The sequence below is a fragment of the Oryza sativa genome, chromosome 6, assembly GCF_034140825.1.
Source record: "Oryza sativa Japonica Group chromosome 6, ASM3414082v1".
NCBI lineage: Eukaryota > Viridiplantae > Streptophyta > Magnoliopsida > Poales > Poaceae > Oryza > Oryza sativa.
Genome location: NC_089040.1, coordinates 3,217,102 through 3,230,225, shown reverse-complemented (window position 1 = coordinate 3,230,225; position 13,124 = coordinate 3,217,102). Strand labels below are relative to the sequence as shown.

General features: G+C 44.6%; 3 protein-coding genes across 3 annotated transcripts; 2 read left to right on the top strand and 1 right to left on the bottom strand.

Moving 5' to 3' along the window:
• Positions 1 to 1,020: 1,020 nt before the first annotated feature.
• LOC107277520 (ethylene-responsive transcription factor CRF1) lies at positions 1,021 to 2,253 on the bottom strand. The gene has a single exon (XM_015786724.3). It carries the CDS (start codon positions 2,205 to 2,207, stop codon positions 1,179 to 1,181), a length of 1,029 nt encoding a protein of 342 aa, XP_015642210.3. The 5' UTR covers positions 2,208 to 2,253; the 3' UTR covers positions 1,021 to 1,178.
• A 4,055-nt stretch (positions 2,254 to 6,308) lies between these two features.
• On the top strand, positions 6,309 to 9,912 carry LOC4340205 (uncharacterized). The gene is made up of 5 exons (XM_015787438.3): positions 6,309 to 6,675; positions 7,621 to 7,667; positions 8,614 to 8,805; positions 9,113 to 9,214; positions 9,547 to 9,912. Exons 1-5 carry the CDS (start codon positions 6,453 to 6,455, stop codon positions 9,676 to 9,678), a joined length of 696 nt encoding a protein of 231 aa, XP_015642924.1. The 5' UTR covers positions 6,309 to 6,452; the 3' UTR covers positions 9,679 to 9,912.
• A 983-nt stretch (positions 9,913 to 10,895) lies between these two features.
• Positions 10,896 to 12,820, top strand: LOC4340204 (GDSL esterase/lipase At4g01130). Its single transcript, XM_015787431.3, has 5 exons — positions 10,896 to 11,183; positions 11,277 to 11,489; positions 11,702 to 11,853; positions 11,957 to 12,227; positions 12,338 to 12,820. Exons 1-5 carry the CDS (start codon positions 10,949 to 10,951, stop codon positions 12,604 to 12,606), a joined length of 1,140 nt encoding a protein of 379 aa, XP_015642917.1. The 5' UTR covers positions 10,896 to 10,948; the 3' UTR covers positions 12,607 to 12,820.
• The last annotated feature ends 304 nt before the right edge of the window (positions 12,821 to 13,124 follow it).

The window sequence follows — 13,124 nt, the reverse complement described above, 5'->3', positions numbered from 1 at the left end:
GTCGTCACAGCCTCCGTCGCCGCTATTGTCGCCACTAGGAAGAAGCGTGGTGAATTTAATCAAACAACAATCATCAATTAATAACTTGTAAAATTCGTCGACCCATTCATTCGTTCATGTGCATTTGCAAGGCGTAATACTTGTAAATTACGATGACAGCAAAAAAGGGCAAAACTTGAGGAAAACAAGGGAAAATTTGTAAATTACAAGCCAATTAATACGAGCTTAATTACGTATGTGCTTGCAATTGCTGATTTTTTTCAAGTATAAGCCTGCTGATATATTAAAACGATTGTTGCGTCCGTAATATTCGAGTCGATTAACCAAAGTTGTCCCAAAGTTATCAGGCCATGATGGCAAAAGGTAGAAAAAAATAATGAAGAGGGCCGATGTTTTAATCTCCGAATCCTCCTAATTTGAAAACTATGAAAAATAATTCGAAAGGGTTCGATTCCACCTTATTCATCAACATGGGCCAAAACTTTCGTGTCCGTGTAAATTATGGGCTTTTAATCTAGCCCAATTTCTTGTCCTAGTCGGTGCCACTGTAGAAACAGACTGATAGCACCAAGTGGAATTTGGTGTCAAGATCAGAGATCCAAAGTGAACTTATTCTATTTCGCACGGTGCACGTTGGGTCTAAAATCATTGGACGGCACAATTACATCGGCCCGTTAGCTACACTGGGCACGGAGAACCAAGCGGGAAACATGGTCCAACCATAGAAAAAGAAAACATAAAAAGGAAAAAAGCCCAAAAGGAGTCGGATATTTTTATCTCCGAACCCGCCAGATGCACTTTTTATGCATGGGATCCGAAGGTTAGATAATATCGGCAGCGTCTTCTATATTACGCCGGCGCGTCTTCTATATTACGCCGGTTTGCTGCCGTCACCGGTGGCATTGCCAGCGATCTCCGCCGCTATATATTTGCAAAGAGATATTTGCATTCCCGGCGATCTCCGGTGATATATATTTGCAAGAAATATTTGCATTTCCCCCGGCGATCTCCGGTGATATATATTTGCAAGAAATATTTGTATTCCCTCGGCGATCTCCGGTGATCTCACGGTGACACAAGAAATATTTGCAATCGCTAATAATAAACGAATTAATTAAACACACACTACACAAGCACACGTACGTACGTAGACAAAGCTCGCGACAAAACTGTCAGTCTCAGAGCGCCGGGAACGGCTCGGCGGCGAACAGGTCGTCGCCGCCGACGTCGCTGAAGAAGCCGTCCACCTCCGTCCACGACGGCAGGTCGCCGAGATCGCCGTCGAGGAAGGACGAGCTCGTCACCGGGTGCTCGTCGTCGTTGGGGGCGTGGCCGAGGCGCGCCATGCAGTCGTCGTCGAACACCATGGGTGGCGGTGTCGGCTCGCCGAAGGAGATGCCGCCGCCGAACATGTCCTCGTCGGGCGGTGGGAAATTCAGGACGTCGCAGGTGAACGGGGAGATTAAGCCGTCGCCGGCGGAGATGCCGAGGATATCGGGGGCGGAGTCGTCTTCTTCCTTGGCCTCTTTCTTGGCCGTTGCGCGCGCCGGCATTGGGCGGAGCACGGAGACCGGCGAGCCGACGAGCTGCGACTCGTCGCTGGACTCGTCGTACCCGGACGCCGCGCCGGCGTAGGTGGCGCGCGAGGGAGGAGGCGACGGCGCCGCTGGCGTCATGGGGAAGTTGGTCGTGGCGGACGGCCCGCGCAGGCGGAGGGCGGCGTGGTCGTACACCCGCGCGGCCTCCTCGGCGGTGTCGAACGTGCCGAGCCACACGCGCGCGCTCTGCTGCGACACGCGGATCTCCGCCCCGTACTTCCCCCACGGCCGCTTCCTCACCCCGCGGAACTTCCTCTCCGGCGCCGCCGCCGTCGCGTCCATCGTCGCATCCACCGCCGATTCCGTCCTCTTCATCGGGCCGACACGACGTCTCTGGCTGGAGCTCGCCGCCGCTGGCGACATGGCCACCGGCTGCCGCGCGACGTGGATCTCGTGCACGAGGAGGCGAGCACGCCGCGGCGCGTCGTCCTCGCCATCGTCGTCGCCGGAGGAGTCCGTGGCGTCGTGGTCTCTGCAGAGAACCCGAACAACCCTGGGCGCGGGCGCGGCAACAGCCGGCGCCGCCGCCGCCGCTTCGTTGCTCGCCTCCACATGCCACCTCCCCCTCACAATCCTTCGCGCCTTCTTCTCCACGATAACTTCCACCATTGGGCTTGATCTCAAGCTCTCAACAAGCAAATTAATGGAGATGAAGGAGAGGTGGAGACTGATCGATCGATACGGTAGTAGTTGCAAGCAAATTAATGGAGATGAAGGAGAGGAGACTGATCAATCGATACGGTAGTAGTTGCAGTGCGAGAGAAAAGGGAGGGAGAGAGAACGAAGCTATACGAAGAGATTCTTAAGGCTCAAGAATTGCAAGGAGGAATTTTTATAGTATCTGGATCCTTGCAAAATCTTCAACCTCCTAATCACTCATGATTTGTTACATATGTACGTATATAGACTGTTGTCTCCCTCTCATTTTGACTTGATACCATCTATCCTTTAGATCTTCTTTCACCCATTGTTTGGGTTCTATTTTTGAGATATTTAACTTTTTATCAAGGATAATTAAGGACTCACATATTGGTCCGCATGTCATATATTGCATTGTAGAGATATTTAACTTTTTGTCAATTTTACAAGTGATAATTAAGGACTCACATATTGGTCCGCATGTTATATATTGCGGGTGACAGATTCTTAATTATCCATCTTAAAAGTGTCAAATAGTTAAATTCCCTTATTTTAATTGGTTGTTTGGATCAGTAAATATTCTTTAACCTTTTTTTTAGAAAAAAACAAAGTGCTCATCTTTAATCTCTTCGGCCACGTGTAAGCGGCACAGCTGATCGCACTCCCGCCACGCGACACCGCCTCTCGGCAAATGACTCACCGACGTGTGGGCCCATGCGGACGTCACGTGCGCAGTCTCGCTCGCGCGGTTGACCATGCAACAGTTGAGTACATTTTACAGCTGTTAAATCATCAGTTTATAAGCAAATCCGTAAAAACGGCGCGCTCCTCAACCACTCCTAATCATAAAAGAATCTACCCTTTTCTTCTGCTATATTGACCCTGAATAGAGGTTTGAAGAACAAATTGATTCCGAAAACAAGTTAGATATTTTGTTTGTCACAGCTTTAGATCACGCTGATGTAGAGTTTGTAAGTTAAGTTACAATATTTTGTTTTTTATATTTTTTAAGGAATTTAATCTGAAATAGGAATAAAATGGTTTTTTTCAAACATTATCAATTTAATGACATATCCATAAAAATGTATTTCTGGAGCTATGAATATCTAGTTCTAAATATATTGGATTTAGATCAGAGCTATGCAAACTTGCCTTATATATAACTCTATATAGCAGCTTCATAAGACTTGAAGAAAGAGAAGGTAATGATGTGAAAACTGTGAAACGTGAAAACGGATGAACATGCAAGAAGCTTCTAAACGATTTTTGAACGGGTTTTTATATATGAATTTTGAATTTCCTATAATATTGATTTAAATACATTTACAACTTTATAATAGTTAATTCACATGCTTGTGCTCTCAATAGTTATTAGTATAAATTATTTATCTATTTAGCCATTCAGCATAAAATTAACACACACGATTAATTGATGTGAGAAATTAATCTAATAATGGCCGGCCAAAGGTCTAAAAGGAATCAGCAGAGTTCTTCGCTATGACGAGATCAAGACATAACAGGACGAGCAAACCAATCAATCACTCCCTATATATGTATGTCTATTGACATAATCACAAAAGCAGCAGAATGATTAGCCGCCTAATGGACGCCCAAATTTGTTTCTTTTTCCCCTCTCAAACGCAACGTGCCAAAATCGCCAACGTACAGCGACATGTTTGAAGGAGCACGGACAAATTAAACGCATCATGTTTTAGTTTAGATACGCTTGGGAACAGAAGGTATACGCCAAATATCTACTTTTTGGCATCTCTTTAAAGAAATAAAACAGAAGAAAACTGTTGGCATTTTGCTTTCAACTTGTATCGAGATATAGAGCCGACACACTTCATGGAAAAAAGATGAACGAATAAATTTCGCACAGTTTTTTTTTTTACAAAAAACTAGAAATCGTAAACATGTTAGTAACGTAACAGAGCCAAAAATTAAAATTTGAAATTCAAATATAGAGTTGATTGCGAGATATCTTTTACCGTATAAGTGGTGTATTTTCCGACATGAGTTTTTTTTAACCATAACTACAAATTAATGAAACATGCATGCAAGTTTACCTACAAACTATTTGTATGGTCATTTATTTATATTTCTATGTCTTATTAGCTATAACTGAATCAATTAAACAGGAACGTTCCAAACGATCTACTCCATCTACTTATTTCATCCTATAAAAAATAAATCTAGTACAGGATATGACAATCACAATACTACTAATATGGATGGTAATAAAAACAAACTAGATGTGATGCATCCTAGTAATAAGATTATCACATCTCGAACTACACTCCCTACTTAGATTTTTTTTTATGGGATGAAAACTGCAAAGGCTTGCATCCAAGAAGAACTCATAGAAAGGGCTGAACAAGTTATAAAAAACTATAACTCATTATTCTAATAATCTAATATATGTATGATAAAAATTTTTAGTGGAAACTTAATGAAAACTCTCATGGTTGTAACATCGGTAGTGAGTACTCGAGGCTCTATCGCCCCCATGACAGATCCGCCACCCTCATGTAGGGGAGTATGTAACAACTGTGATCTAACTATCTGCGTATCTGGGAGAGAAAGGGAGTGAAACCCGGGCAATCTGAAGCCTGCATGCGCGATCGATATATAGCTAGGCCTAGCGCGCCTGACCGGACAACGCAAAACGCCAGCGCGCGCACGGTGACATGCAACGATCCAGAGATGCCGATCGAGCCGCGCGCGGGGCGAAACGAGCCGGTAGCCCGGCCGGTACGGTGGCCGGACGACCCATGCCGATCCCCTGCGCTGCAGCCAACGCAACGGACAAAAACGCCAGCCATAGAAATGGGAATCGAAGGCCATCGATCGAGCGCCGTTGCCACTCCACCTGATACATAATTGCATTATTTGTAAGCATCTGTATAAGTTGAGTATAGTAGAGAGAGAAATTAACTAGACTGGCCAGACTCGGTCGCCATCGCCATCGCCAGTTGCACGCTAATTTAACGGAAGAGTGCATGCATGCATCCATTGATAGGATAGACATGATTAATTCGCCACTTGGTCTGTTCGATTATGTTTCCACTCTTACTATTATTTTAGAAACACACTATACGAATACAAATACGGACGTTCATAACGCGCGTATACTGTAAGTACCTTATAAAAACTTGACCGATATATTTTGAAGATGATGAAATCACTACGAACGTCTTTGCTGCCGACATGTATATCACCTATCAATAAAAAAATAATTAACCGTAAATGCAAGCACCCATTTGCTCACATATCATGACATTGGAGCAATTGAATAAGTGCTATTTTTTTTAAGTAAAATACATGACTGTCTTTAAACTTGAAAGTAGCTGTCACTTAGGTCCGTAAACTTAAAAATTACACATATAGATCTGTCATCTTGGTTTAATGATTCGTAGCCAGTCCAAACCTCACTTGACTGGAGCTAACCGCTGACGTGGCATTCCACGTAGGCAACATATTTACAGACAACCCCCTCCACGACGACAAGTGGCAAAAGAATTAAAATTTGCCCCTTCGTGCTACAACAGCACCCTAAAACCCATAAAAATCTCTAATGGCGGTCCAGCGCAGAGCAGAAGGGGGAAGAGGGGGCGGCGCCGATCCGACGAAGGGAAAAGGAAAGGAAGAGAAGAAATATAAGGGTTACTGATGGTTGGGTCCCATAGGATGACTCAAAAGGTTAGACCAAATCAAAGTGCCACATTAGCGACCCTCCTAAACCTTGAAGGAGTCAAATTACACCAATTCTAATAGTTTGTTGATTCAAGATATCCAGTAGCGGTTTAGATATATGAATTAGATTGGAGATATATCTGAGGGAGTTAAACTGAACTTATTCCTACCGTGGTCGTCAACTTCGGATCACGCGGCCCACCCTCCCTACATGGCCCACCCTCGACGCACAGGCAGGCCGAGACCCACCCACCGCAAAGCCCGGTCGATGCGGGCCGAAGCGGCGTCCACGCGAGCACAACCCCAGCCCAGCCCGCCTCGTGATCCGGCCCATCACGTTGCCTTCTTCCTTCCCCGACCATGGCGACTCCGTCCACCTCTCCGCTCCAATTCTCCCCCACCCGCAACCGCGTCCTCCTCCATCCTTCCCGGCGAAGCGATCCACCGGCGGCGAGGCGCGTCAGCTCTCACCCGAGGAGCTCAGCCCCACCGGCGCGGGCGCGCGCGCGCGCGGCGAGGATGGACTACGACTACCGGGGCAGGCCGGGCTCCGGATCCTACGGCGGCGGCGTCGGCGGCGGCGGGGGGTCGTCGTCCCTCTACCCGCGCGTCGGCCAGCCCTCCCACGGCGTCGCCAACGCGCCCCCGCCGGAGCCGCCGCGGGCCGCGCCGTACCACCACCATGGCCCCCCCACCGTCTCCGCGGCTCCGCACCCCGTCCCCGCCTCGTCCTCCACATCGAGTAAATCCCTCCCTCCCCGCTCTGTGCATACTGAATCTCTGCATAGTGAATCGCTGGGTAGCGCAGAAGAGAGAACTGCGTGTCATGTTTACTCGATCGAATTGTGAACAGCTTATTCTACCTGATTGGATTGCGTGCTAGATTGGCAGATCTCATGTTGTAATCCGGTTGGAGGGGTATCGTGATCCCGAGCGATTTATCCCTGAAACTGAGCTAGTTTGGTTTTGAGTTGTGCATTGAACTTCTACTACCATTTGGTTTCTAGGTGGCTTGTCAGACCTACCAAGCTTGTTCATGCAGTAAATTGCCTCGATTTAATCATTTGCACATCGGTGTGATTAGTTAGTTCACCATGCTATGCTTCCTAGCTAGCAATGAAAAAGGGGACGTACCGGGCACTTGTATCAGCAACAACAACAGAATTAGATTAAACCTTGTCTTTGGATAAGGGAACGAGCTCTACTACTGTTTATATGTTCTAGTTGACCTCAGTATAGGCCTAAACATGGTCTCGTTATGTACAAAATTGAGTTCTCAAAAGTAACAGCTTTGTTTAGTTGAAAATGCTGTACTTTCTATATTTTAAAGTGTGCGAGAAAATCTGGCTTTTGCATGTGTGCGTTTTTTCACTAGCCAAAGACAAATAAATGCAACAGCATAGGGTTCTTTCTGCACCTTTGCTAATGAAACATTGACTGTGGGAGTGAAAACATTGAAGTGTTTGTTTTAATGGTGTTTTCAACATAGCCGAAGTTGGTAAAATTGTAGAATTCCCTGGGCCCATCGATATAATTTTTTTCCCAAAAGTTATTTGAAGACAAAAATATTGGAACATCCCTGTTTTTACTGTTGATATCATGCCAGATTTAGAAACTGCCCTGTAGCGTTTCCTTTTTTGCCAATTATCAAGAGCATGTTATTCATCATTAATTGTTGTTGCTGCAGTGGGCATACAAGTTGTGATAAAGCCAGCATATCGGATAACCCCTCCTGTAAGTCACTAAGTTTGTTATTCAGTCATCACTTTGCTGTATTCACCTACATGAGAATTGTTCATCTGCTTTGGTACCAAATTTTCTATTTTAATGCCTGCAGGATGTTTGGTATAAATTCCCTTTATGTTTAGTTAAGATTGGTAATTCAATTGGAGTAACTTGGTGTTTATTTAGCAAACAGCCAAACACTGTTCTTTCAGATTCAAATTGATGCCTTCTAACTTTTGTGTATTGAAAGCAGACATAAATCATAGCGTCATGATAGTTTTGAACTGCTGAAATTATCCTCCTTTGGCTTTTGAAAAGGAACGAAGATATTATGTTGCAGTGTAACAGGAGATATGGTTGTTTATAAACTGTCTCTCTGTATATTGGTTTGTGCTTCTGTGCGTAAAATTAGAGATGAGGAAATAGCTCCACTACAAATATTCACAAATAATGGACTTCTAGTAGCATTAGCTCAGGATTCACCTCTAGTTATTCAATCTGCATGGGGCTATTATGTTCTGAACGCTCACAAATCTTAATGGTCTAGTTGTTTCTTGATGGACTATTATGTTGTTAGAAGCCCATCGTAGAAGATATAGATAGTGCAGTTTATTCCGTATAGTAGACTTTGTGGATGGATTCTGTTTGTTCTTTTCCTTTATTTATTTATTCATTTATTGGCCATTCCATTCTTTTACTGTGAATATGGTGTTCTAGTTGGTAGCTTGCAGACATGATTCATACTATAATGGGCTCCCTCAAAACTTGTTCCATGTACTGCGCTTGCCTAGCTGTTCTTTCTAGAGACAAATGGCATCATCTTGCAAACTTCCATCTATTTTGCATATTTATGCATCCTTCTTTGTTAAATGCATCAACGTTTATTATCTACACTTCCCTCGTATATTTGATCATTGGCCATCCTCTAATGTGTGCTTTGCTTTTATTATTGCAGCCTCAGTTGCCGCCACAGCTTACAGAAATTCCTCGCAGTACCTTCAATTTTGATTTTGAGTATGAAAGGAAAATTCTTGCTGAGGCTGAGAAGGAGAACCCCAACTGGAGCAAGTTTGTGATAGAGAGTCAGCCACCACCACCACCACAGCCGCCAAGAGGCCCAAAACTCACAACTCCCACTACTTCTGTGGTAATAATATCTACATAATTCTTGTCTTCCATATAGTATTGTGTATTACACAAATAGTGCTAGGTACTTAACATCAGGGAGCAGGCTGTTGTTGAAAAATCGATAATCCATTGCAAGGGCTAATATATAAAGTTCCTTGGGCAAATGGGGACTAATACCCCTGATACTCAAGAGATTTTTCGCTTCTTGGCATCCTTTCACATGATAGCAATATCAGCTGTTTATAACAAGTTAGGTACCCTAGGAAGTTGTAGAGATGTAATGCCATCTCCCTAGAAAACTTATTTTTATTTTTGCCCTTCTGCAGGCTACTCCAGGGGATCCAGTTGTGGACAAGTATATATCCATGGGGCTTGGACGTGAAGCTGTCTCATTTGCTGTGTTGAACTATGGAGATAATCCAGCGAAGGCATGCTTTTTCCCTTATTTATCTTGTGATTTATCATTACCTTCTTTCAACATATCATCAAGAACAAAAACCATTGCTTTGATAACTCAAAAAGGTTTTCAAAGGTCAACAAGATAGCTATATACAATCAGTATTTGCAGAAGCACTAGGGTTTCTTCTTCTAGCAAAACAGTGATTGCCATTCTGTCCAGTTGGTAGTTTTTGTGGAATTCGATTTTCTACTTCTCAGGGAGATAGAAGTGTCTTCTGCCATTCTAATCGCCACGAGCATTTGTAGACAGTGGAAAAAAAAGAGAGAGAAACTGACAAGGATGAATCCTATGTACTTGCAGGTGAAGGAGTTTGTGAAATCCTACAACGCTCTCCACGAGATGGGCTTCACATCCTCAAATGTTCCCGAACTGCTGGCCATCCACGACAACGACCCTGACAAAGTTATCCAGCACCTGATCGGCACATCATAGTCCAGAACAAAACTCTCCACATATTCCCCCATGTATAGGTCCATCTTACGCTGGCAAGCGCCATACATGTCGCGTTTTTAATGATGGTTTCGAGTGCTAGCTATTGTACGCGTATTTCCGCTACGAGTTTCATGAACTGACTATTGTTGTGCTTCCCAAGCGGTTTCATAAACTTAACCTTGCTTTTTGTGTCGGATATATAGAGCCAGTAGGTGATGATTCTGATTGCTGAAACTTTGGTTGCTATACGTTTGCTACTCCTTTTTGGTCGATTCAGCAATTTCTTCCCGCCGTTGTTCAGTAAGCTCCGAACGCTGTGTGCTGCACAGCAGCAGCCAGATTCCTGTGGCAATTTGCTGGCTGGAGCTCACTACTGGATAGTTCATGTCCGTGGATGACGGTTGGTTGTCACTTGACATGGTGGCAAAATCACTCGTTCAATAACGTGACGAACAACTTCCAGATGGTAAGTAAACACGCTAACAATTACTACCTCAGTCCCAAAATAAATGCAGCCATAGTTTTCCACGCCCAACTTTAACCGTTCATCTTATTTAAATTTTTTTTAAAAATAATTTAAAACATAAGTCATAAGTAAAATACTGTTCATATTTTATCATCTCAGAACAACAAAAATGCTAATTATAAAAAAAATTCAAATAAGACGAATGATCAAAATTGAGTGCGAAAACTCATGACTACACTTATTTTTGGACGGAGGTAGTGCACCTTTTTGCATGCCTAAAGCACTGGTTTGGGCATACTCCGTATGAAACAAGCATATGTACTGTGGTGCTGCAGACAAGTCCAGAATATGTGTCGGCCGGTGACTGTTCCATCCACACACTAAGGCCTAAATGTCATTGAAGAACTTATCGTTTGATCTAGAATCGAGGATCACTGTTCACCACGCTATCTTTTTTCTGCTGAGGATGAGCTTTGCATCACTGGACAGCAACAACGAGCATGAACAAGAACAAACACCACAATCCATCCCCATCTCCTTCTCTCCCCCATAACGAAATCGTTGCAATGCTGTCTCAATTTCTCTCATTAAAAGAAAACAAAATCGTTGCAATGCCGTCTCAATTTCTCTCAGAAAAAGGGAAAAAAGAAAAGAAAAGAAAAAAGAAAATTACATTTCCAGCCCAACACCACGATCTCCCATCTCCTTCCTCTCTCCCGCTATAAAACGACGGCATGTCGCGCCGTCTCCCGCCTATCGCCGATCGAAGCTTACGAGCTATCTGCTCTTCTCTCTCTCTCCGCCATGAGGAGGATCACGTGGCTCGCGACGGCGGCTGCGGCGCTGTGCTGCCTCGTCGCGGCGGCGAGTGCGACGGCGCAGTGCAGGTTCCCGGCCGTCTTCAACTTCGGCGACTCCAACTCCGACACCGGCGGCTTCTGGGCCGCCTTCCCGGCGCAGCAGGCGCCGTTCGGTATGACCTATTTCCGCCGCCCCGCCGGCCGCGCCTCCGACGGCCGCCTCGTCGTCGACTTCCTAGGCAAGCACGTCTTCTTCATTCCTTCTCCTTCCTCTGCTCGCCGCGCCATGGATTGCTCATCTGAATAAGGAAATGGTGGTGTGTTCGTCTCAGTGCAAGCGATGGGGCTTCCGCTGCTGAGCCCTTACCTGCAGTCCGTCGGCTCCGGCTACCGCCACGGCGCCAACTTCGCGACGCTGGCGTCCACGGCGCTGCAGCCCAACACCTCGCTGTTCGTCACCGGCATCAGCCCCTTCTTCCTCGCTGTCCAGCTCAACCAGATGAAGGAGCTGAGGACCAAGGTGCTCACCTCCAATGGCAACAACGGTATGCTCGCCCAACGCCAACAGTGATGGTATCCTGTTCAGATTTCAGACAGTTCAGTCATGCCCTGCGTCAGTGCAGAGATTCTGCTGAATTTCTGAAGAGAATATTTAGGATAATTGATCTGAACAGTGATGGTTTTGTTTCAAGTAGTAACAATCTTATCTGCTACTGACAGAGATAGTATTGCTAATCTAGTTAAGATTAATTTTCAGACCAACTTCCTGCACCTGATGTTCTGCACAATGCTCTGTACACAATTGACATTGGTCAAAATGATCTCACCTCCAACCTGGGATCACAGAGCATTGAGACGGTCAAGCAAAGTCTCCCTTCAGTTGTTAGCAAGATCTCCTCTACTGTGCAGGTAAATAGTGCAAATTAGAATTTAGCTGAACTTGAGAAAGATAAGAGATTGGAGATTAATAATTAACTGCATATTCCATACTCACCTATTCGATTCTTCGCAGGAATTGTACAACATTGGCGCTCGCAACATTATGGTGTTTAACATGGCGCCTATCGGATGCTACCCGGCATTCCTCACGAAACTCCCGCATACCAGCAATGACATGGATGGATATGGTTGCATGAAAACCTACAACAGTGCAGTGACCTACTACAATGAACTGCTGAACAATAGCTTGGCCGAGGTTAGGAAGAAGCTGCAGGATGCATCTATTGTGTATCTTGACAAACACGCTGTGACGCTCGAGCTGTTTCGCCATCCTAAAGCTCATGGTATATGCTCTCTAGTAGTGGTACATTATGCAGTTTCAAGTATTACATGAATCAATCTTGCTTATTGTCAGCAATTGTTGTGATACTGATCTGATTGACCATGGTTTCAGGGCTGAAGTATGGGACTAAGGCTTGCTGCGGATATGGTGATGGGGCTTACAATTTCAACCCAGATGTGTACTGTGGAAGCAGCAAATTGCTGAATGGCCAAACGGTAACCGCAAAAGCTTGTGCTGATCCACAGAACTACGTGAGCTGGGATGGAATCCATGCGACAGAAGCTGCAAACAAGATCATAGCATCTTCCTTGATGAGCGGCTCATATTCATATCCACCTTTTGATCTTTCCAAACTTTGCCACCTACAGCCCATAGCATAATCACAGCACCAATCTAGTCATACTTAGTTGCTGAAACCAGAATATGACAGGAAAGCACATCTTCTGGAAAAGAGATGTTGTAAATAGTATGAAAGTCTCAGTAGTCAGTAGTACATAAAGAGGTTTGATATTCAAACCTTCAACTAAGAATAAAATCATGTTTATTGTATATCCTACTAATACACAGTACTACGGTACCGAGACTTGAATTGCAGATTTTGAGCATTATGAAACAGACTACAGAAGTATAGAGTACTTGCCTTTATGTATGAATATAACAGAGACTTGAACTGCAATTCTTTTCAATGCTTTTCCTTTTGAGAAAAACACTACTACTTCCAATCTTGGGGACAAATGCTGCAAATCCATACCAGCAATCGGAAAACTTCAGAACCATTTTGATTTCTGAATATCAAACAGAACAGGACAAGTACTAGGATAACCGAAATATTCAGTTCAGATCATCAGAATAACTTCAGAAACATTCTGAACATCACATCATCCAGTCAAAGGCAATC

Bases quoted from the DNA above. Each gene is read 5' to 3' on its own strand.
- LOC4340205 (XM_015787438.3), top strand. From the start codon at position 6,453: ATGGACTACGACTACCGGGGCAGGCCGGGCTCCGGATCCTACGGCGGC. The intron at 6,676-7,620 runs GTAAATCCCTCC...TTGTTGCTGCAG, and splicing joins CGCCTCGTCCTCCACATCGA to TGGGCATACAAGTTGTGATA. The intron at 7,668-8,613 runs GTAAGTCACTAA...TTATTATTGCAG, and splicing joins CATATCGGATAACCCCTCCT to CCTCAGTTGCCGCCACAGCT.
- LOC107277520 (XM_015786724.3), bottom strand. From the start codon at position 2,207: ATGGTGGAAGTTATCGTGGAGAAGAAGGCGCGAAGGATTGTGAGGGGG.
- LOC4340204 (XM_015787431.3), top strand. From the start codon at position 10,949: ATGAGGAGGATCACGTGGCTCGCGACGGCGGCTGCGGCGCTGTGCTGC. The intron at 11,490-11,701 runs GTATGCTCGCCC...ATTAATTTTCAG, and splicing joins CACCTCCAATGGCAACAACG to ACCAACTTCCTGCACCTGAT. The intron at 11,854-11,956 runs GTAAATAGTGCA...GATTCTTCGCAG, and splicing joins AGATCTCCTCTACTGTGCAG to GAATTGTACAACATTGGCGC.